Consider the following 23,670-nt stretch of genomic DNA (forward strand, 5'->3'; position numbering starts at 1 on the left):
AAGGGGGGTTAAAAAGTGTATTGTTTTGTTTAGGTTGTTTATGGGACATGGGCGATGATGATATAAGAATTTTGATTTTGGGTCAAAGTTAGACTTCAAGGTTAATTGGGTGGTCAAACTACAAGAGGCTTAAGCAAATTGAATGAGTATCTTGGGCGTATGCAGTCAGGGGTCAAACCCTAATTTTTAAGGTCTAAACCCTATTTAAACATCATTAACTCTTTGATATCCCTTCATTCATCAGCCTCCATCCTCATCTTCGTCCCGAGCAAACCCTAATTCCTTTTTTGTGCCTTTTGAGCTTGAAAGTGTGCTTTGTGGTATTCTTGAAGGAAAGAGAAAGGGAGGAGACCATCTTAGAAGAGTGAAGCACTTTGGATCCAAAAAACACATCATCATTTTGCACCACTTGGAGGTAAAAATCTCTGATCCTGATGAAGTTTTGGTTAGATCATGTTAGCCATGGATTTGTGTTCATTTTGGTCCCATAAGCTTGGTTTTTGTGAGAATGGTTTACTCTGAATTATTTGAGTTGTTTCAAATGTTTTGAAGAGTTTAGAGTCATAAAAATATAATCTTGATCAATAGTTTCCCTCCATGCATGCTCTTTAGTGTTTTAGACCTTGTATTAAGTTAGGGTTTTGGTATTGGGCACTTATTAGTCATGTAAGATCATAAAATTGGAAACATTATGATTAAGGACGTTATTTGAGAACTAGATCTGGATTTTGGATGAAAGGGATTAAGGGATCAAGCTCTTAATAGAAGGAAAAGTTGGTTGGCACGTACGTTGCGTATACGTGGTCAACAACTTGTATTTTGGTTAAGACACTAGTACACCATCCATACAAGTTGAGTATGTTAGGCGTACTCAACTAAGTTGACTCTGTTGACTTGTTTGACTATTGACTTTGACCAAGATTTAACCTAAGGGTATTTTGGGTATTTTAAGTTGTAGTTGAGATTGGTCATTATTTGATGTATAAGTGACTTGTAGAGTTGATATTCAGAGTAGTGTCTTGTTTAGCTATATTTCCGGAATGAGAGGTGAGTTTTCCTCAATGTACTTGCTGATCGAAGGCACTAATGTCGGCCCATTGGAATAGATATTTTAACATCCCAAACATAAGGCACAAAAATTTTTAATTTTTAGATTAATTAAAACAACAACCCAAAACATTGTTATAAAACCAAGATTATTAAATGTATTGATACATCATCAATATCATAGTAAATGACATAGATGCAGAAACAGGTGGCGTGTGCTCTTTTTAGGTCTATAGTGTGTTGTGTCAAATGTGTGCTTGTATAGTTCGTTTATTCTGAAATGGGCTTGTCCATGTTCGGATCCACTATCTAGTCTGGTCTATATGTAGTGCATGCATGTAACATTTTAGGGTTACGTCTTTAAACCCTAAATGCCATTTTGGTACGCTCTCACAACGAAGTTCCATCTTTGAGAACTCTTCTAGAGTTGTTTGAATCTAATAATTTGACATAAGTTTGATCATTTTTTCTGGTCTTTAATTCACATCATTAATATAGCATCTATCGATCTTCTTTATTGTTTTTAACAATTGGTATCAAAATAGGAGATAGTGTAATTAATTCGCTATTCTTTTGTTGAGGATAGGGTTTTATTAGTGTTTCACGTTTATCTCAGATCCGTTCTTGTTGTCTCAATTGTCTTAATCGATTATAGACCCCAGATCTAGATCTCTAAATTACCCTTGAACTTGATTCACGTTTTACACATCTGGTTCTATATTTTGTTTCACTGAATTTTTGATAATATGCCTAATGAAGATCCTCACGCTCTTTCGTTCAATCTCTCAAGTAGTATTGGATCCACTACAAGGATTCCAATCCTATTTCTAGAAGATTATGAAGTTTGGGCACTCCACTTCGAAGACTACGTTCATGGAATCAAAGAACAAGGTTCTACTATATGGCAGACAATAGCGCAGGAAACGTTCATGTATTTAGGTACCAGGCAAGCAATCAAAACTCTGGCCGATTATAATGCAGTCGTTATTAAACATACTAATGTTACAAATGATCAGAAGAATAAGCAAATGTGTAACATAAAATTCATGAGAATCATTTAATTTGGAGGAATGTCAAGGACGAACATTAGCAACCTCATAACAAGTTGCAGCCACTAGACATTCCCGTTTGGAAATGGGAATAGATCACCATGGATTTCATCATGAAATTGCGATGGACAGCTCGCGGAGTGGATTCGATATGGGTCATATTGGATCGATTGAGCAAAAGTAGGCATTTTATTCCAATTAAGGAGATTATTCTTGCTTAGAAGTTGGTCGACATTTACATCAGCAAGGTTGTGGCACGACATGGGGTGCCGGTTTCAGTGGTTTCAAACACGGATGTCCAGTTTATTTCTAGGTTTTGGAAGAGGTTTCACGAGGAGTTGGTGTTGGAATATGTGTCTAAGCTAATAACTATAATTGGTATGTATTTGATTTGATTGTAGCATGGTTCTTTTGGGTTGTCTTCACTCATACAACTTGACAGGATGACTAGTGGAGAGAGAGAGAGAGTAGAATTTATTATGTGAAATAATAGATTGGCACTCAAAATGATTTATTAATATACTACAAGTTTAATATATTTGGAAATCATATTATTAATTAGTATTTAATCAAAAATTAATTTGGTATTAATTATGGGATTAAAGGAACTGATTAATAATGCAGGGGTTGTTTTGCAAATCATTGATAGTTGTAAAACTGGGCTAATGGACTCCTTAATTAGGAGTTGACGAAATCCTATAGGGAGGCCCTATAGATTTCATTAAAGTCTTATAGGTTGCTTAAGCCTTAAGCAGAAATTAGGGTCTCCTCCAGAAACCCTAGCAGCCCACAGTTATATAACGACCTCCATATCATGGAAATTTTGGCATATGCATAAGATACATAACCCTAACTAAAAATTCTTGTCTCTCCTTTCACCCCCTTGCATTTGGTGTTTGTGATTCCATTAGAGGTGCAACACTTGGAGCACTAAGCTTTCAAGAGTCAAGACGTTCAAGAAACTGTTGTTATTACTATATAACAAGTGATACTATTTGATTTTTGCTCATTTAGTTACTAGTAAAAGGTTACTGAACATGTTATTTTTTTTATTTGAAGTTCTCATTAAACCTGATATCACCCGTCCTAAGGACCACTTTGAGTCAAAATAACAAGGTTACTAAAATTCCTCATCCCTATATAATTAGCATCTACAAGCATGATATATACATTTCACTTGTGCATCTCGCACAAGTTGCTAGTCACAAACCCAAAGGATTTTTTAATGGCGTATGGATGTTTAACAACATGTGCCAATGTGCTACACATAATGCAGTAGGCACATATTTGCAAGCAAAGGACACCAAATTGTAAATAAAGGACATTTATAGCTAAAAAGCAAAGGTTGAGTGACAACCAAAATCTTTGAACAAAAACTGAAAATCCAAATCCATGGATGAAACATCTTGAAAATGTTCAACATATGCAAAGATAAAAACAAAGATAAGAGTGCATCCTATCCAAGTCATCATTCATCTAAGAGATTAACATTCAAACAATCATTGGGGAAGTACCAGATGTATGAAGGAAGGAACCAGCCTTTTCGACTTGTATCAATGGTGGAATGGAAGGAAGCATATCTCTCATACAGTGACCGATGATCAACCCACAAGTTTGATTTAATAGCAGCAGAATACTTGAAGTCGTTAACAAAGAATGCACATTCTTCTAATGTTTTTTCCGACAACACCCACTTCATTTCCTCAATATCTAGTTTGTGAACCGTGTATGAATCTTTGAAACCGCGGTCCATCACATAAAGGTTTTCACCCGAACTTACAAACTCCGGAAAAAAGAAGCCTGGCTGTGGAATACTCTTGGTTTGGAGTAAAGTCAATTTGGGCTCTGGAGTGGGTCTCATTTCACATAGACGACAACCAATGTTTATGGTATATATCTTCCCCTTGAAAGCATGTAAATCAATTGTCAGGAAAGTGGAGATACGACCCCATGCTCGTGTACCCGCTATAGAAAACAAAATTTGACAGGAGAATGTACACAACACCACAAACACCCACCCAGATACCGAAGGTGAAAAGACAAGGATACCTCTGATTCTTGCTAGATCAGTACGTGCATTAAAGGGGAAACAAGGGAAATGAAGTTGGTGCCTTGTGATAAGATTTACAAGCCAGAAGTCTTTAGTTTCCCCTCCGAACAAGATCAGGTAACCACAAGTTATTCCAACACAGACCCTGCCAGCAGCATGGGGAAGGATGGTTTTGAACTTTCTACCTTCAAAGTCCTCTAGACAGCAGTACAACTCTTTATTCTCATAAGAAGGATCAGAGATTGACATCAACATGGGTGGTCTGGATGCCATAAAAATCTTCTTATTATTGCGTGCGATTGACCTCCAAGACTTGCACACACCACCGAAAGCAAGAAAATCAATCACTCCCAGTTTCATCATAACCAAAAAAAGCAAATTCTGGTCAAGATCTGACCAAGGTGCCACACCACCGTTGACTCTCTTCCTGCTAGATGATTATGCACCATCACGATTCTGATTTCTGGTCATACTCCTTGTCCTGGCCATTCCAATATGCAACTTTCATATAAGATACAAGAGTTGTAAGCGTACACATATACACAGACATTTAAAAGAAGGGTTATTGACATAAAACTACATTGAAGTGTCACTTTTAGCTTTAAAAGGTCCCTAAACTTTATTCGGACCTCACCAACACTTTTCCAAATCAACACTGACTGGAAAATAGCAATTCTAGAAGAAATGGATGCATTTAACAAAAATAGTGCTTGCAAAATTGTAAATCTTCCACTTGGTAAGAGTTATTGCAAATGGGTCAGTACTATTAAGTGTACTGATTTATAACAGACATTTACCCTAAACAAATAAATCGAAAGAATTAAGATTGCAAATAGTTACAAGTAACTCAAATCCATGTATGTTCTTCCCTATAAAATCATCAGGAAAACACAGAATACAGCTACAAAATATACAACATTTTCTCCATCACTGCAATATTTCCATTTTGCAGTTTTCGTTGTACCGGAACACACAGAAGAAACAGTATCATAGGTTTACATGACCGTCTACTACATTGAGAAGAGGATCAAGTGAAACTTGCTTTCCAGAGCACATAAAAGCAACAAAATTAAATGAATTTCCTTCAACTAAGACTTGATAGTTGATACCTGAAAGGTAAGAACCCAAAAGATAAACGCTCTTTTCGAAGGTTGTTAGCGGCAATTTTGCCTATATGGAAACTCGATTTTCATGTGAGAATCCAAGTATTAGATCAGAAATGTTAAATCATCGTACAGAGATCCGAAAGCTTATTTTGCAAACATTATTGCAGCTTTATTAACTGTAAAGTACAAAATCCAGTGCTAATTAACCAAATTGAACTGATTAGAACACATTGAAACAATCTAGGGCAAAAAACTAAAATCAGGTCAAAAACCAAATTAAGGAAAAACAATCAGATTAGAGGAAAATGATCGGGTTTCTAGGATAAAATCCTCCAGAAATTATATCAGATCTTTTAACAATTAAGTTAGATTATTTAGCCTGAATTTCAAATCAAATTAGGGAAAAGGTTTTAATAATGAAAACTAGGGTGAAGAGTGCACACAGAAGATTACCCGACAAGAGAAACACTCAAATATAGAAGCCAAGGAGAAAAATATACCTGCAATGGTAAAGACACCGCGCTGAAGGTGGAGTTCTAGGGATTGCAAATTTGTACTCGAGGCAAGCACAAATACTAGAGATGAGATGGGAATTGAGATGTTACATAAGGGTTATATTTGGATGAGAAATTACAATCATACCCCTTAACAAGACGCAGCAAATGCACGTGAGTTCACATGTGATCATTGTGCTTGCGCCAGTGATTCAATCCTGTATTAGAGCATATAATTTCTGGTATGCATTTGTATACTAAGAAAATTCATCATCCATAATAAATAGACATACAAAAAATGTATTTACAACAGCTCCTCACAAAATATTTTCTTATATAGTATGAATTACTTACTCCATACGCCTTGATTAACCATCTATTCAACTCAAAAAAATAAAAAATAAATAAAGGCAAAATGGTTATGGAACCCAAGTACATGATATGCGATATGAAATATATAAGATGGCTTGATTGCAACTGGAAAATCTTAGTGAACTATATAATGATAAAGAAACGTACCTTGTAAATGATAAGATTCATTGCAGGAAATAAATAGCATAAGCACTCCATCGAGGTAAATTGTCATAGAATGCTTGCTTCCTACAAGTAAACCTGTGGAAACTTTACAGCAAGTCAGCAACATACACAAACACACACAACTCAATCCTATAAAAACCAAACAAATCAGAAATGGCAAAAATGAAACATATAAATTATTTCATATTAGATTTTTTGGGAAGTAAACTAAAAAGGGCAAATTATGATAACTTGCAGAAATAGAATGTACAACAAAATCCCAATCTTAATAATATTAGTAACAGCAAAATCAAAGGAATCACGGAGATCTGACAGATAGCTTTACTTTTGATGATGGATCATCAGGGTGATGAAGCAGTAACAATATTGGCTCAATTTGGTATGTTTGAGTTTTACCACTCAAACGCAAACTAAAAGAAAATGGATTATGCTAAATGCTAAAGGTGCTAAAAACAATCTAATCGATTAAAAGAGTGAGTGACATTGAAACTTCTTAGACATGAAAATTGCAAAATGCAAAGCAACAAATGCTAATTCACAAAATCTTAAAAATGTTTCAACATATCCTATTCTAATAAAAGAATAACTTTAATCTTCTTTTGACATGTATCATCTTATTAGGCTTTTTAAATAATTACATATTTTATTCTACTTTTGACATGTGTCACCCTATTAGTCTTCCTAATTAATGCATGTCATTTATTAACATATTAATTCTCAATTTTAAATTTTAAATTTTAAATTTCCCACTCTAATTATATTAAATTAATAACATTACAACAAAATTAAAATAAAATTAATACAAATTATAAGATGATATAATTTATATATTTATTTAAACTAACAATTATAATTTTATATAACTAAAAAAATATCTTTTAATTAATAATTTATTTAAAATATTTGATTAATAATTTTGAGTTTTCACTATAAAAGTTTAATTAATTTTGTAACTGTGGTTCCCACAGGTTATAAACTAGTACAGAATATATATATATATATATATATATATATATATATATATATATATATATTCCCCTTGATAAAGATGTAAATCCAGAATAAACAAAGTAGAGCAGACATGATCCCATGCTCCAATACCGGCTGTAGAGAACCATATTTACTCGTGGAACTATTTAAGATAGCAAACACCCACTAACTCCTATTTCAGGTGCAGCATAAACAGAAAAACAGACATTAGGCCTTAGGGAAATGAAGTTCATGCCTTCTGATGGGATTCACAAGCCAGTAGTCATGGGTTTTAAACACTCTTCCTTCAATATCCTGTAGGTAACACAACGCTAATCTTTCTAGTAAAATATGCAAAGATCCGTGTATCAACATGGGTGGTTATGTTGGAACCCATAAACCTTTTCCTGTTATATACTGTAATGAACTAGATGACTTGCAAACTCCACTGAATGACATAAAATCAACTCCAGTTGCATGATAACTAAAGAAGCACATCATGGTTAAGATATGACCATGGCACCACACCACCGTTGTCAGGAATTTTCAAGATGTATCACAATTCTGGTTTCTAGTCATACTCCAGTCTTTTACCATTCCTACATTTGCAAAAAATAAATAAATAAATTTAAGGCCTTCTTAATGCAAAAGAGACAATAGTTATAAACAAGGGACAAGTATTCACACTGATACAAACACGATCATTGATAATGGTTATACAATCTAACTCCACCTATGAATATTTAAAATGTCCAAAATGACATTCGCATTTGTTTATAGTACTTGAAAATTGTAGATGAGCCACATGGTCAAAATGTTCTTGATGAACAAAAAGGATTGCACTTGCACCTACTATGTTTCCTTCCTAAATACTCCTTTGCCTATAGCAATGCTTCTTCTAATCAAAGCCATACCAAAATTTAAACAAACCATGGATTATACAATGGAGAAAATCAGGACAATAAGCTAACATATAATAACTGCTTCATTAGTATCATATATGGAGTTGTATAGAAGCATGTGTCTAGTCTAAAGTCTAAACTATTAAAACCCAAATTGAATGAAAAAACAAGCAATATATAACAAAAATTAATCAAAGCATAAAACCTAAGAAATCAGAAATAATAATATTGAAATATTAAGTTTGAGTGAGGGCATAGAATCAAGTTACAAACAAAGACTAGCAAAATTGAGATACTCCAGAGGAATAATTTACCCACAGAATATTAGGGATTGGGCTGGTGTTTAGGCCCAGGGTTTTGAGCTGGGACTGTGTAATGACGTTGAACCAGCCTAAATGGTCACTCTAGCCTTACATTCAAAAAACAACTTTCACAAAAAATCAATTCACAAGACACCTTATATTAAAAATCCGAACAACTCAACAGCGAAATTTCATATCAATTGAAGATTTAATAAGATGATAATCACCTACACATATAACAACATGAATCTATAACTACAACAATATATAATCTCCTTCTATAGAATGCAATCCATTCAAAATTTGGTTATCCTGATATCATGGTTCCCCAGGAAAAAAAAATGTTTCACATGCAATAATCTATTACTACAAAACTCTCCTTCAAGAGAAAGCATCATCACTCATCACGAATTTATTATTCCTCCAATTGATTAAGGCTGAACTAAATAAACGTTCAATCAAAAGCTATATCATCAAGAAACAGCTAATATTGAAGAATAGTTGACGATGAAGATTTTGTAGCCAAATGTATGAGCAGAAGAAATGGAGGAAGTTTGGAAGAGGAATGATCCATATCAAGCAATTGATTTAATGTATATAATAGTGCTATCATTGTTAGAATGTACAACTTAGGCCAATGCCCTTCTTTATTATATACACACTCGTATTTTAACTAAATATGCTTACGTAGACCCATTTTCATGTCAACTTGTATCATAACTCCACCTACAAATCAAGTTTCAGGCGAAAAACATAAGCTATTTCAATATATAGATAAAACCAGGGAGTTCAGCGAAGAAATGATACAGGAGATTTTTCTCTGGTTTTCTAGGGTTTTAAAGCAGATACATAAGGCGATAAAGAGAAGGGCAATTAATTAATAAATAAATAAACAAGCGAGGAAGGAAAGAATCGATTAAGGATAGAAGAAGATTTAAATTTAACCTTTATGATGCCAATTTATCATAAAGCAATGAACTGCAGCGACGATGAACGGCAACCGGAGGTGAGGCCGGGGGAGAGGGGAGATGGGAACGAGGGCTGAGGAACCATGGGTGGGGTTAACTGATAGCAAACAGAATAAGCCGGGAGGGCGCCGATGTGTTTGGCAGTGCTTTCCAAATTGGATTTTTGGAATAGGTATCGGAAAAGGTTTTATTATTATTATTATTATTATTATTATTTAAAATCTAAGATGTTGTTTGTTTTTTGGAAAAACATCATCAAATCTCTTATTTTTTATTGCTACGCGGGTGCACCACTCGCGCAACACGTTTCATCTCGCAGCTGTTTGTTTTTCATAAGTTTTCGGAGTCAATAACCTTTGCGAGTGTTCTGTTTAGCGTAACACTTGTCCTGCCTCTTCCAACATTTTTTTTCTTGTTGTAATTTTGATTATATGTTGTCAAAATTTTATTTCACCTTTTTTTTTCGGTTTTTTTTTTTTGTTTATTCTTGTTCATTTTTTTCGTTTTTTTATATTCAATAATGATAATTTCTTAATGAAATATTATTATTTTTTACTAAAATATCTTTATTTTTTTTGTTGAAATATCATTATTTTTTTTACTAAAATATCATTATTTTTTGCTGAAATGTTATACATTATTAAATTTGACGTATTAAAAAACTATTTTCGGTTTATAAAATTAGTTTATTTTAAATTTTTAATATCTGCAGCAATATGCAGGTGTTGAAAAACAAACATGCTTCTTATTACAGTTTACAGTTGTTTGGTCCACCTCTTCTACTGCAGAGAGTTGCAGAGATGGTCAACAAACTTTATTAATTTTTGCTTCAGAAAATCAAATAGCACCTTAGACTCATTCAAATTTTCAAATATCATTTTGTAGTTATTTTGAATAAATTTTTTCCACATGTTATTTTATGAGTTTTTCTATTTTAATAAATTTCACATAATACTTTAATATAATAATTAAAATAAATATAGTAATAAAAAAATATCAATTTCATTAATACATGGGTCTTACACATAGTAAATTAATAAGTGATTAAAAAAACACTTCAGACACCTCCAACATAAGGTCGCCAAAGTAGTGATGAAGAACGCGTAACGAAGGGTATAAGCCTATAAGGTAAAATGTGATGTTATTAACCAAGGTTTTTCTTGGCACATGTTTCTGCATATACCAGTGGGAATGCCCGTTAATCTTGTATTTTTCGAACTATTTTTGTAATATTCTTTAACAAAAGAACATTTTATTTTTTAATTTCATTATTACGTTGGGATAATTTGTGTGATTTTGTCTCATATAGACGTTATTTATATAACTTTGATATCATATAGCCACTATTTCCATAAGAGATATTTTTCTTTGACTTTGCCATGATGAGGCTATCGTGAATACTCTCCAAGCCAAAGGTCGTTGAAAGCTTCCAAGTCAGTCACTACAAACCACTACCAAGCATCAGAGTACTCTCCATTGCCCCCTATAAGAGAAAGAAAAAAAAGTCTCAGTGAGAGAAAAAGAAAAATATTATTGGTTGTGGTCCGTCGCCCTCACTATAACAATCCTCCATGACAACGATGGAGATGAGACACTGGGGTTGTGTTCACGTTCATGATTGGTCATGGTTGTTGACATGTGGACGATGAAACTCTTCATAGAGAGTACTCCGAATGGTCTTACATAATTACATAGGAAACCATCATTTTTATGATTATTTCTGCAATATTCTAAAAATGATTATTATAATTTTTTCAGAAATAGTATTATTAGATAAAATATAATTTTATTATAGGAACCATTAAAAAAATTTGACTAAAACTATTTATGTACTTTTTCAAACATATGGACCTTAAGATAATTTTGAAGGAAATATTTTTATAATTTTCTTAAATGTAAATACCATTAAAAAAACATATCTTTGTATACATGGACAATTTTTGTAGTTTTTTCAAAGATAAGGATCCTGAGTTAATTTTGTTATTAATATATAACTAGGAGGTGACCATGTGCTTCACAACAGAACAAAAGATTTTTTCTACTTTCATTTCCATATGTGACAAATTTGTACTTTTAATTACCGCAACTGCACATGGATTGAAGAAGTATACATGAATAACCGACAATTTCAATGAGTAACACAGGAAATAACAATATAGTTTCGTTGTTTTGTTTATTATAACATCTTACTTCCATTTCTTCCCATTGCAGCGTTGTATTTAAAAAAAATCCACCCAATACAAAAACCTTTATATACAGTTTTCAAGTGTAATGTCGTAAGAAGAGACTTTTTTTTTTAGTCTGATGTCTTAGTTCCTAAATAATATAAAACCAAACCATTTTTCACATGCCATCACTTCAACAATTTTTTTCAAAGTACAATGTTATAATTGATTGTATGGTTTATTTTCAAAGTATAATGTCCACATCAAAAGTACAATGCTATGTTTTGTTATATTTTTCAAAATATAATGCTATATTAACAAAAAAATAGTATAATATTGTAATAGAAATAAGTCAAAATATGATGATAAAAGATACAAACAATAGAAAGTAGGTTCTTATCTCTTGTTTTAAGTTCATGTTTATAATCCACTACTTGTGGTGAAATAATGTACATGAATCACCTTTTAGCCCATGAAACCCTTTGAATGTTTTTTACGTCTTCCCGCTTAAGCCAATGATGTATTCGTCACCTTCGTAACTTACAAAAGTTGAATGTAACCAAACATTTTGGGTAAGCAATAATCATCATACTCGTTAAAATATGCAAAATTGGAAGTGCAAATGTGTAACGCCCCAAAAATATAAGGTAAAAAATTTATTTTTAATTCAATCAGAAACACCAATTACCTTTTTTTCCAATCATTCAAAAGTATTGCAAAATAAAAATAGTTATTATAGTACAATCCCAAAATCATATAGTTGCGGAAACATGGGCGGATGCGTTGTAATCAAGATAAGCCCTTCCTTTCGAACCGTAACCATAAAACGGTAAGCACAAAGCTTAGTGAATTCCCCAAAATACCACATACCATGCATATCCTTGGGCTTAGCCCTCACATTGGTCCCAACCCACAATAATGGGCCTTGTCCATCATACAATGGGCGTAACCCAACATACAATGAAAGAGTCATAGAGACAACTAACATTCTACATAACATACATTAGGCCTAGCCCTTCCTGGCCCATTGGACTAACCCAACATATAATGGGCCTAGCCCATTATACAATAGGCCTAGCCCGTTATAAAATAGGCTTAGCCCATTATACAATGGCCTAGCCCAACCTACCATGTAAGAGTCATAAAGAAACCCATCATAAAACAGATCCTAGTGGGTCGACATTGGTGCATTCGACCTAGGGATATAGTGAAGAGACTCACCTCAATCCGAGATAACCAAAACACACACATTGCTACCACCGGAATCCTCACACTGAACACAATCAAATATCCCTAATCAATAATTAAGGTTATTTCCCAAAATCCAATGTTTAATCCATATTCTATCCTTCCAAATGGGTAAAAGACCATTTTACCCTTGCCATATCTGACCCAGCATCTCATGGCCCAATTCCCAAACGACCCAAGGCCTAAAAGGACCAAAAGATACTTTCAGGAGTACGCTCTGCATGCCAGATCCGTACGCCACGCGTACTGGCTTTCATTGCACAAAGTACTACTCACCAAATCTTAAGAACGTAGGCTCCTTGCATTACGCTGAGCATACACATACGTACGCCCAACGTACTCATCAGATGGCCAAAACTTACATTACACACTTAATGCTTAAGAGAAAAACGTACAAAACTTAGATCTAACCTCTAAATAAGGTCTTAATCCATACAATTGCCAACTTTACTCCTTTTCATGTCTTAATACGACCCAAAACCCGTTATTATCCATCTAAACCCATAATATGAACACCAAATTTAGCATGATTCATCAAAACCCATCAAGATGACATTTTTATGCACCAACAACCTTATAAGTGTTATAAGATCTAACATTCTAAGCTCCTGGAGTAGCTCATACTCACAAGGATGACTCTAGGGACCATAATACACCCAAAACAAGCCCTGTATTGTAACAACCAATCCATGGTATGCTTCCTTTCAAGTATTTCTTATGTTTTTCTCTGGGACTCGAAGAGTTGGTGGACTAACTCGTCGAGTAGAGTCGTGATCCGCGGGGAGTTTAAATGACCTACTCGATGAGTTCGGAGACTGACTCGGCGAGTAGGCGTTGTTTAGGTGAGACCCTAATTTTGAGGGTTTGTGCCCTATTTAAACAACTTATCTCAGCCTCCACGGTCCCTAGTACATACAGAAAGCATTATCTCGAAACCCTAACCTTGTGTGGGTGTTATAAGGCTATTTTTGTGCATTTTGGTGGATTATGAAGCTTGAAAAGAGGAAGGAAGCTTGATAGTTCGAGTTGGGGCTTGGAGATCCAGAGACTTTGTTCCATTTCCAGCTCATTCAAGGTAAAATGCCCCTATCTTGGCCTTCCATGTGTTTATTCGTCATTAGGGCTTGGATTTTGAGTATCTTTAGGGATTTCTAAGCTATTTTCGAATTTGTGAATGGTTATATGGAGTTTTGACTTCAGATCTAGGTCATTGGAGGGGTCTCATGGCATAAAGGTGCCAACTCTATGGCCATGAGAGCCCCATGAAATTTGAAGAACAACTTTTATGGATTTTTGAGCCAAATACCCCTTGCATGTGCACCAAGCTTAGAACATTACGTGTAAAATGGACATTAGGAGGCCAGATCTATGGTTTTGATGTGTTAAGACCCATTTAACTCGACTGTATAGTAATGATCAAAGATGGACTCGACGAGTTGTTATTGGGACTCAACGAGTTGGGGTGTAATGACCACCAAATCCTTTCTATCGATGGACTAGATGATAGTGTGGAAGGTTTGTTTAGGCTTATAAGGGATCTGGGAATCATGGGACTCAATGAGTGTTCGAGCAAACTCGGCGAGACCAAGGCAATCTCCCAATCTTTGAAGATGAACTCGACGAGTTATTCATACAACTCGGTGATTCATACATTGGTCACAGTCATATGCTGAAGATGAACTTGACGAGTTCAAGGAAGAACTCGTCGAGTCGGTTGAAGATTGATTGAAGTGTTGTTGAAGGTGAACTCTTTGAGCTATTGATAGACTCGATGAGTGGGTTCGGGTTTGTAGTATTATATAGACGAAGGGACTCAACAAGTTGGCGGATCAACTCGGCGAGTCTAGTCAGCCAAAGATTTGAATTGGCCAAGGTTTGACTTTGACTTCGACTTGGATTCAAGTTGAGCATTGTAAGGGTTGTGAGCACAAATTGATAACTTAGCAGGGTTGTCGTGTAGGGATTGAGGAGTCGAGGAGAGCCGACATTCACACCAAGGACAGTTCAGACACTACACTACATCGATGTGAGTTACCTTCCAGTAGGGGTGGGTCTAAGGTCGCATTGTCGGCCCACCAACAAGAGTGATTGATAGATAATTGTCTTTGTGATAATTATCTTGGCATGCTTATGTGACATGCTTATGAGATATGCTTATGTGATATGCTTACGAGACATGCTTATGTGATGTGCTATATGAGTTAGTGGTAGTAGTAGGGAGTAGTTTTTCCCTGACTCGGTGGTTAGGAATGAAGGGTAGGTCAGTACCCTAGATACGCCTGACCGTATGATTATATTTGTTTTTGTATGATAGAGGTAGGGGTGAAATAGTCCCCGTTTCCGGTTGAGATAGACTGGAGGGTAGTTGGCACCCTAGAACGGCCCGACATGTGTAGGTCAGCACCCCAGAATGGCTTGACATGGGTAGGTCAGCACCCCAGAATTTTTTGGTAGTATTCATGATATGTGATTGTATAGTATGTGGTATGATGGGGGAACTCACTAAGCTTTGTGCTTACAGTTTCAGTTTTGGTTTCAGGTACCTCTTCGTCTAAGGGGAAAGAGTCGGCTGTGTAGCAGCGCATCACACACACACACGCATATGGTTTCCGCATGGAGTTTTCTGGGATTGTACTATGATTTTCATTACTTTGATGACATGGATTTTTAGACTCATTGTTATGTTTTATTTATAAATTGTTACGACATTGGTAATGTTTGGTAAACTATGTTATGAATCTCTTAATTAAAAATGAAATTTTTGGCCTCAAATTTTGGGATGTTACAAGTTGATATCAGAGCCTTGGTTTGAGGGATTCGAACACACCCTCGGGGGTGTCTGAACTCAAACCGAGGGCTTGAAAGATTTTTACAAGGAAATAGTTTTTTTTTAATCTAAATTAAAGGATTTCGAGAAGGAACGAGGTGTGTGATGCGTGCGACCGACCGAGCTCAAGTAAGTTTTCCCCAAGATAACCATACTTGTTATGTTATGATATATGATATGGTTATGAGAACTGCATGCTAGATTAGGGCTAAGGATCTAGGAGGATGCCTTGTATGTCTGTTATGTGCTTATGAGAACTTCATGCTAGAGTAGGGCTAAGGATCTAGGAAGGATGCCTTGTATGCCTGTTGTAGGAGCTTATTGAGTTGTATGTTAGAGCCATTAGTCGGCAGTATGGTAGCCTGAGTAGGTTATGTTAGAATAGTGTCTAAGCCCGTAACTATATTTGGTATGTACTTGACCCGGTTGTGCATGGTCCTTTTGGGTTGCTTTCACCAAAGCAACTTGACAAGGTAATTTAAGAAGATATAGAGAATATTATGGTTTATTATATATTATAAGAATAATATATTAAAGGAGAAATCATAATTATTTAATTAGTATTGGTCATAAATTAATTAGGAATTAATTTGGTGACTAAAAAAGATTAATTAAATAAAGGGGTATAAACTGTCAAATGTACGATAATTAAGTTTTAGGCTAAGGAAGCCTTATGGACTTAGGGGGAACGAAATTTTGATGGGGATCCATCATATTTTCGTCCAAGGCCTTATTCCAGAAGGTTCCTTGGGCTACTTGGTGGTTAAGCTGTCCATTAGGGTTTAGACTGAAACCCTAGCAGCCTGCAAGTATAAATAAGACCCCTAGGCTATGGAAATCGGCTACACTTCATTCCAAAAGAACCTTAGGGCCAATTTTTAGCATCTCTCACCCTCTCTTATATTTCCTTCTTGCTTGTGGGGTTTGTGAACCATTAGAGGAGTTACAATTGTGACTCTAAGCTCAAGATCAAGAAGATTACAAGGATTTCAAGCTACTTGAAAGAGGTAAAACACTTGGATTTGTTTTCTTTATGATGATTTCGAATTATATATGATAGATCTAGGTTTGTAAGTCTTGGATTCAAAGCATGTACAATAGAGAAACCTAGATCCAAGCATTAGGGTTTGTATGAGCACATAGGATTGTTTCTTATGCATAAAACTCATTAGGTTATGCTTGATTTGGTCACTTGATGCACAGATGTTGCTTGCTTTGTGCTATAGGGGTTCTGGCTAGCTTTAACTAACTGGTAAAAGAATATGTAATAGTATCCGCAAGCTAGTTAAGGAAAGGTGGTAGGGACTCATATTGCAGCTGATGGTAGAGAGTAGGTCGGAGGGTGCCCTAGGAAAGCCTAGGATGAGATCAGTTGGAAAGGTATAATGGTTAAGGGACTTGGTGAAGTTGAGGCAATCCTTGAGGAAAGTACAGATAGATGTGGAAGGTAGTATGGGCCCGTACTACTAAAAGCAGAGGATCTGTACTCGAGTCAAGGAGGGCCAAGATGGAACCAGGACTTGGGAAGTGTATGATACCTCTTAAAAGTATGTATGATCCTGACATTTATGTGTTTTATTTTCAGTATGGTGGTCACATGACGTGGAGAAGGAGGTTCATCAGGATCATGATCAGGCTCAGGCGTAGGGTCCGAGCAGGTCGATGACAGGCTACGTGAGTTCATCGCGTCTGAGATCATGAGAGGTATCCTTGAGGCGACCCTGGTTATTTTCGGGTCGATCAAGGAATGGATTGTTGAGCTGATGGAGGATTGCCTCCGAGAATTCAGGAGCGACTTGACGTCCATCCAGTCGGGTACGCGCACACTGGCCTTTAAGGACTTTCGAGGGAGTGGTGCGCCAGACTTTCAAGGGGCGAAGGATGCCATTGCAGCTAGGAGATGGATCGTGGACATCGAGTCTACACAGTTGACGAGCTTCTGTCCGGAGGGGTCGGAGGTCCACTTTGTTGTGGGTTGTTTGAGGGACAGAGCTAGGGATTGGTGGGAGTGAGTCGGTGACTCACTGGGATCCCCATCCGTGGAGGCTATTACTTGGTCAGAATTTGTGACCAGGTTCAGGGCGGAGTTTGCGCAAGCTGTGGAGCTTCAGCAGCTGGCCAGGGAGTTTCTGGATATGAGACAGACTACGGAGTCAGTGGCAGAGATCACCGCCAAGTTCAGGGAGAGGGCCTTGTTGGTACCTCAGTATGTTGGGGATGAGGAGATGCGGAAGACCCAGTACGATAACATGTTGAGGGATGACATTCGAGAGCATGTCAGCTATTCAGCTTGCCCGACCTTAGAGTCCATGATTGCCAGGGCGCGGAGAGGGAGATTGATTTGGAGCACCTCAGGAAGAGGATGGCGGAGACTGAGCAGGTTACAGGGGTTTTGGGTAAGAAACCCAAGGGATACGACGTTAGGTTGAAGGGCCATTCGGGCGAGAGCCGCTGCAGGAAATGCGCCAGGCCGCATGAGGGAGCTTGTAGGGCAGGATCGTTGGGCTGCTACAAGTGCGGAAAGACGGGACACTTTGACAGGGATTATACTGCCCCGTCCCCATGGTTTAGAGATCATACCTGATTTGCTTTCATTGCAATCAGAGGGGCCATAAAAAGGCCAATTACCCTAGATTGTCAGCAGCAACAAGAGCAGCGCCAGTGGTGGCGCGAACTTCAGCTATAATGCGGGTTGCGGATGGCCGAAAGGTCATGGTAGAGGCTTTATTGGTGCGGAGCCGAGCATTTCAGTTGACAACTGAGGAGGCATGCGCCGCACCCGATGTGGTGACGGCTATGATTTCTTCTCTTTAACCTTTTATGTTATGTCGCTATGATTTTGATATGCTATATATATGTGTGCTCTGTTTAGGATCGTTCCATGTGAACGGTATCCCAGTTCAGGTGTTGTGTTGACTCGGGTACTACTCGATCGTTTGTTTCTATTGTGCTTAGCAAGAAGTTTCCTGAGTCCTCGGGCATGTTGGATTTCCCTCTAAAGGTCGAGATTGCGGACGGCCAGTTAGTGCGAGCATCAGAGGTTTTCAGGGATTGTGTTTTGAGATTATTCGAGGAACGTTACCTGGTAGACTTGGTTCCTATACCGTTGCGGGGCAATAAGGTTATTATAGGTATGGATTGGCTAAGCCTCAATGGGGCGGTGATCGACTGTGTGCAACAGTTGGTGCGGATCAGAACCCCAAGTGGGGGAGAGTTGGTAACTCAAGGCGAGAGGCCACAACAAGGACCAGCCTTATGTTCAGCAGTGAGGGATATGCGCTACCTTCAGCATGGTTGCGTGGGATATGTCGCCAATGTAGTGGATACCCGGAAGGCGGGTAAGACGATGGTGGGCGATGTGCCAATAGTACGAGAGTTCGCAGATGTATTTCCCAAGGAGTTGCTTGGAGTACCTCCGGAGAGGCAGGTGGAGTTCAGGATCGACCTAGTCCCAGGTGCGGCTTCGATAGCCAAGGTACTGTATCAGTTGGCTCCTCCTAAGATGCAGGAGTTGTCTATACAGCTGCAGGAGCTGTTAGACAAAGGGTTCATTAGATCGAGCAGTTCACCCTGGGAATCCCCAATTTTATTTGTAAAGAAGAAGGTCGGGTCGCACCGGATGTGTATAAATTACCGGGAACTGAATAAGGTAACGGTGAAGAACCATTACCCACTCCAGAGGATTGATGACCTCTTTGACCAGCTGAAGGGAGCATCTTGGTTCTCCAAGATTGACTTGCATTCAGGATATCATCAGATGAGGGTCAGAGAGGAGGATGTGCAGAAGACTGCTTTTCGGACGCATTATGGTCACTATTAATTTGTAGTGATACCTTTCGGGCTCACCAACGTTCCTGCCACATTCATGGATCTCATGAATCGCGTGTACATGCTGATTTTGGATCGGTTTGTGATAGTTTTCATTGACGACATCTTGGTTTATTCCAAGACGCGAGAGTTGCATGAGGAGCACTTGCGGGAGGTTCTGGATACTTTGAGGATGGAGATCTTGTATGCTAATTTCTCCAAGTGTGAGTTCTAGTTGCGCGAGGTGCAGTTTCTTGGGCACCTTGTCAACCAGAACGAGATTTTGGTTGACCCGGCCAAGGTGGAGGTCGTGATGAGATGGGAGGTTCCGAGGTCTCCATCCGAGATTCAGAGCTTCTCGGGACTGGCAGGATACTATCGGAGATTCATTCAGGACTTCTCCAAGATAGTCGTGCCCCTGACCAGGCTCACGAGGAAAGTCGTGGTTTTTCGCTGGGTACCTGAGCAACAGGCTACGTTTAAGACTTTGAGATAGAGATTGTACAAGACGACAATCTTAGCCCTGCCAGAGGGAATGGTGGATTTTGTAGTGTATTGCGATGCGTTCATCTCGGGTTTGGGTGCGGTATTGACGCAAAGAGGGCATGTGATCGCTTACGCCTCGAGGCAGTTGAAGCCTCACAAGGGGAATTATCCGACGCATGATTTGGAGCTAGGGGTTGTCGTTTTCGCCCTCAAGATTTGGCGTCATTACCTCTATAGGGTTCGTTATAGTATTTACACGGACCACAAGAGCCTGAGGTATCTTATGGACCAAAAAAATCTAAATATGAGGCATCGTCGGTGGTTGGATGTGGTAAAGGATTATGATTGTGAGATCCTCTACCACCCCGGGAAGGCCAATGTCGTGGCCGACGCGCTTAGCTGCAAGGCAGCACCGATCATGGACGTCTATATGAGGATGATAGTTGTGACTCCGTTATTGGAGCAGATTCGAGAGGCCCAACAGGAGGACAGGAAGGAGGAACATCAGAAGAGCGAGCGAATTGTGGGTCAGGTTTCCTCCTTTAATTATAATAGCCGGGGATTTTTGACTCTTCACCGTAGGGTGTGGGTCCTATATCATGGGGGTGTACGCCAGATATTGATGGGGGAGGTGCACAGATCCATGTTTTCTATCCATCCTGGGGTGACGAAGATGTACAGGGATCTTCATCTTGATTATTGGTGGCCTTGTATGAAGAGGGATGTAGCTTGGTTTATGGAGAGGTGCCTGACCTACAGGAAGGTCAAGGCTGAGCACCAGAAACCTCACAGCAAGGTCCAACCGTTGGATATCCCGCTGTGGAAATGGGAGGATATTACTATGTATTTCATCACAAAGCTTCCCAGGACCGTACGGGGACTGAATTCGATTTTGGTCATCGTTGATCGATTGACCAAGAGCGCCCATTTTATTCCGATTCAGGAGAGCATTTCGGCCGAAAAGTTGGCCGAGATCTATATCAGGGAGGTAGTGGCACAACACGGGGTGCCGGTTTCAGTGATTTCCGACAGGGACGAGCGGTTCACTTCCAGGTTTTGGAAGAAGTTTCATGACGATCTGGATACTCGTCTACATTTTAGCACCACCTTTCACCCACAGACGGATGGTCAGAGCGAGCGAACCATCCAGACTCTCCAGGATACGCTGCAAGCGTGTGTTTTAGACTTCGGAGGTAGTTGGGATACTTACCTTCCTCTGGCAGAGTTCTACAATAATAGCTATCATGAGAGTATCGACCGTCCTCTTTTTGAGATGTTGTATGGGAGGAAGTGCAGGAGCCCGATATGCTGGGGTGAGGTTGGTCAGAGGGTTATAGGGAGTACTGAAGTGGTACTCAAGAAAACGGAGAGGATCCAACAGGTGCAAAGCAGGCTTCAGATAGCCCAGAGACGACAAAAAACTTATTTCGACAAGCGTCGATCAGATCTGGAGTTCCTGGTTGGAGATATGGTGCTCCTGAAGGTGTCGCCTTGGAAAGGCGTCATTTTGTGGTTATTTTGAATTAATTTTTATTCCATATGTAATTTTGTGGTTTTCTTGTTTTATTAAATTCCATATGGTATTTAAATTTAATAATAAATGTATATCAATTTGATTAATGGACTTTCCTTATAATTTCAAATTTTTAAAATAAAATATCATTAATTTGCTTTGATTATTTTATCTAAATAATTTATTTAAATTTAAAAAAGAAAAAAAACACTTTAATATTAATAATTCAATATTTTTCTTATAAATTCAAATTTTCAAATGTTTATATATATTTAATTGTTTTAAATACACCCATATAATACATGGGGCTCACACCTAGTATATTATATTGCTAACCAAAGAGAGGACCAGAAGCATCAAGGTCCACATCAAGGGTAATTTTGTCAACTCCAAAAAAAAGTAGGTTTTCAGTATAGTTAGATAAGGCATCATCGCCAACCATAAGAAAAGCTTAGGAGCATACAAAAACCATTACAGATTTACCATACCTCACCGTTTGAGAAATCAATAAATAGCAATAGTAACAAAAAAAATAGAATAACTTGCAAGGAAAAATTCACAACTTGGCAACCTCAATTATTTGAACACAGCCAACCCACATTTCTGATGGGTTTTAGTAATAAGAACTTTCCTATGTGCGCATGCAAAACCCTAATGCTCGGATCTAAGCTTTCTAATCAAACATGCTTTGAATCCAAGACTTCTAATGACCATTTAGGTGTAATAACAATATTGAAACAGAACTAGAATCATACCTTTGAATTCCTTGTTGATCTTGTTGTCTTGGAGCTTCTAGAGTCACAATTGTCACTCCTCTAATGGCTTACAAACACCAACTAGCAAAGAGGATGATTTGAGAGAGAGGAGAGGGGAGGAATTCGGCCAGAGTATCTTTACTTTATATGGGTACCGAATTCTCTATCCCATAGGGTCTATTTATACTGTAGACTCCTTAAGGGTTACAGCTTAAACCCTAATTGGATAAATTAGACTTTAAGTTAATTCATATCCTTACCTTAGATATCCTTTGGACGATTTTGGCTTATCCAAGCCCCTAGAAATCGTCCAACCTATCTCCCATAAGGATTTACAGTCTAAAGTGTAACTATCAAACAATTGACAGTTTATACCCTCTTATTTAATTAATCTCTTTAAGTCACCAAATTAATTCCAATTAATTCTATGACTTATATTAATCAAATAACAATATATTATTCATTATATTATTCTCATAATATACTAATAATATTTACTCTCTCTTAATAAATCATCCTATCAAGTTGCTATGGTGAAGGCAACCCAAAAGGACCATGCACAATTGGGTCAAATACTTGCCTAATATAATTGCAGCCTTAGACATTATTCCAATAGTCTCCCACTTGGATAAGTCTAGTAACTATATGCGCAGGTACACTCCGATTTGCAATCGTAGCTCTCAAAGACGCTGTCAAACTCTGATCTAATCAATACTGTCCTTTAGATAAGGGATCGTACAGTCCTCTGTTAGATATCATGCTGACAATACTATGGAATAGTTAGTCTAGCATTTGGTTTCTCAATTTCCGATTTATTTGACATAGAACTTAATCGAACACATCAATTCAGTTCTGACCGGGCCCGTCACATAAGTCAAATCAAATCATCGAGCGGCCGAGATATCAGTTTTTCCCTCTTAGGATAAAAGTTACAGATAAACTTCGACTTATATGCATTTACTTATTCATTAACCAACTACACACAACAATGCGTTTTATAACATCGAGTTACCAATGCGTTTTCGCATTATCAATGTACAATCAATTAACCAATAACAAACCATATATCTAGGTTTTAAGACTATATGATATTATCGTCTTGCGATCATCCATTTACTATCACATTCCATAAGGTGTTTCCAGCAAGCGCGGGTTTGTTCTAATGCTCAAATCTAGTTCATAAGCACTCATGAACGTTGCAACAATCTTTTGCTATGTCTAACACCATTTAGACACTCTACACACCTATTCATGACAATCTTCATTCATGTCTACTTCCGACATATGAACGATTGTGGACTATTTGAACAATTCGATTATTCTTAATAAACTCAATTATTCTGGAAGTCAAAACATGCAAAGTGAAACAATAGTTAAATAATTAACATAAGACAGTAACATTACTTATAAATAAAACTCCTTTATTTAATCATCAAATGTTATCT

The 23,670-nt window shown here is 37.5% G+C and overlaps 1 protein-coding gene across 8 annotated transcripts; it reads right to left on the minus strand.

Annotated features, from left to right (window-relative positions):
* Nucleotides 1-3,460: 3,460 nt before the first annotated feature.
* LOC145041900 (uncharacterized) lies at nucleotides 3,461-9,577 on the minus strand. Of its 8 annotated transcripts, none has more exons than XM_078990140.1 (5): nucleotides 9,402-9,577; nucleotides 7,509-7,851; nucleotides 6,266-6,358; nucleotides 5,895-5,964; nucleotides 3,461-4,627 (listed from the first exon to the last, which is right to left on the minus strand). In XM_078990140.1, the coding sequence occupies exon 5, from the start codon at nucleotides 4,507-4,509 to the stop codon at nucleotides 3,565-3,567; it is 945 nt and encodes a 314-aa protein (XP_078846266.1). In that variant the 5' UTR covers nucleotides 4,510-4,627; nucleotides 5,895-5,964; nucleotides 6,266-6,358; nucleotides 7,509-7,851; nucleotides 9,402-9,577; the 3' UTR covers nucleotides 3,461-3,564. The 8 variants fall into 8 exon arrangements, with proteins under 8 accessions (XP_078846266.1, XP_078846260.1, XP_078846261.1 ...); XM_078990134.1 differs by having other exon boundaries at nucleotides 5,753-5,964; XM_078990135.1 differs by adding an exon at nucleotides 5,256-5,428 and having other exon boundaries at nucleotides 5,753-6,358.
* Nucleotides 9,578-23,670: the final 14,093 nt, after the last annotated feature.

Source organism: Lactuca saligna, chromosome 4, assembly GCF_052625555.1.
Source record: "Lactuca saligna cultivar CGN05327 chromosome 4, ASM5262555v1, whole genome shotgun sequence".
NCBI lineage: Eukaryota > Viridiplantae > Streptophyta > Magnoliopsida > Asterales > Asteraceae > Lactuca > Lactuca saligna.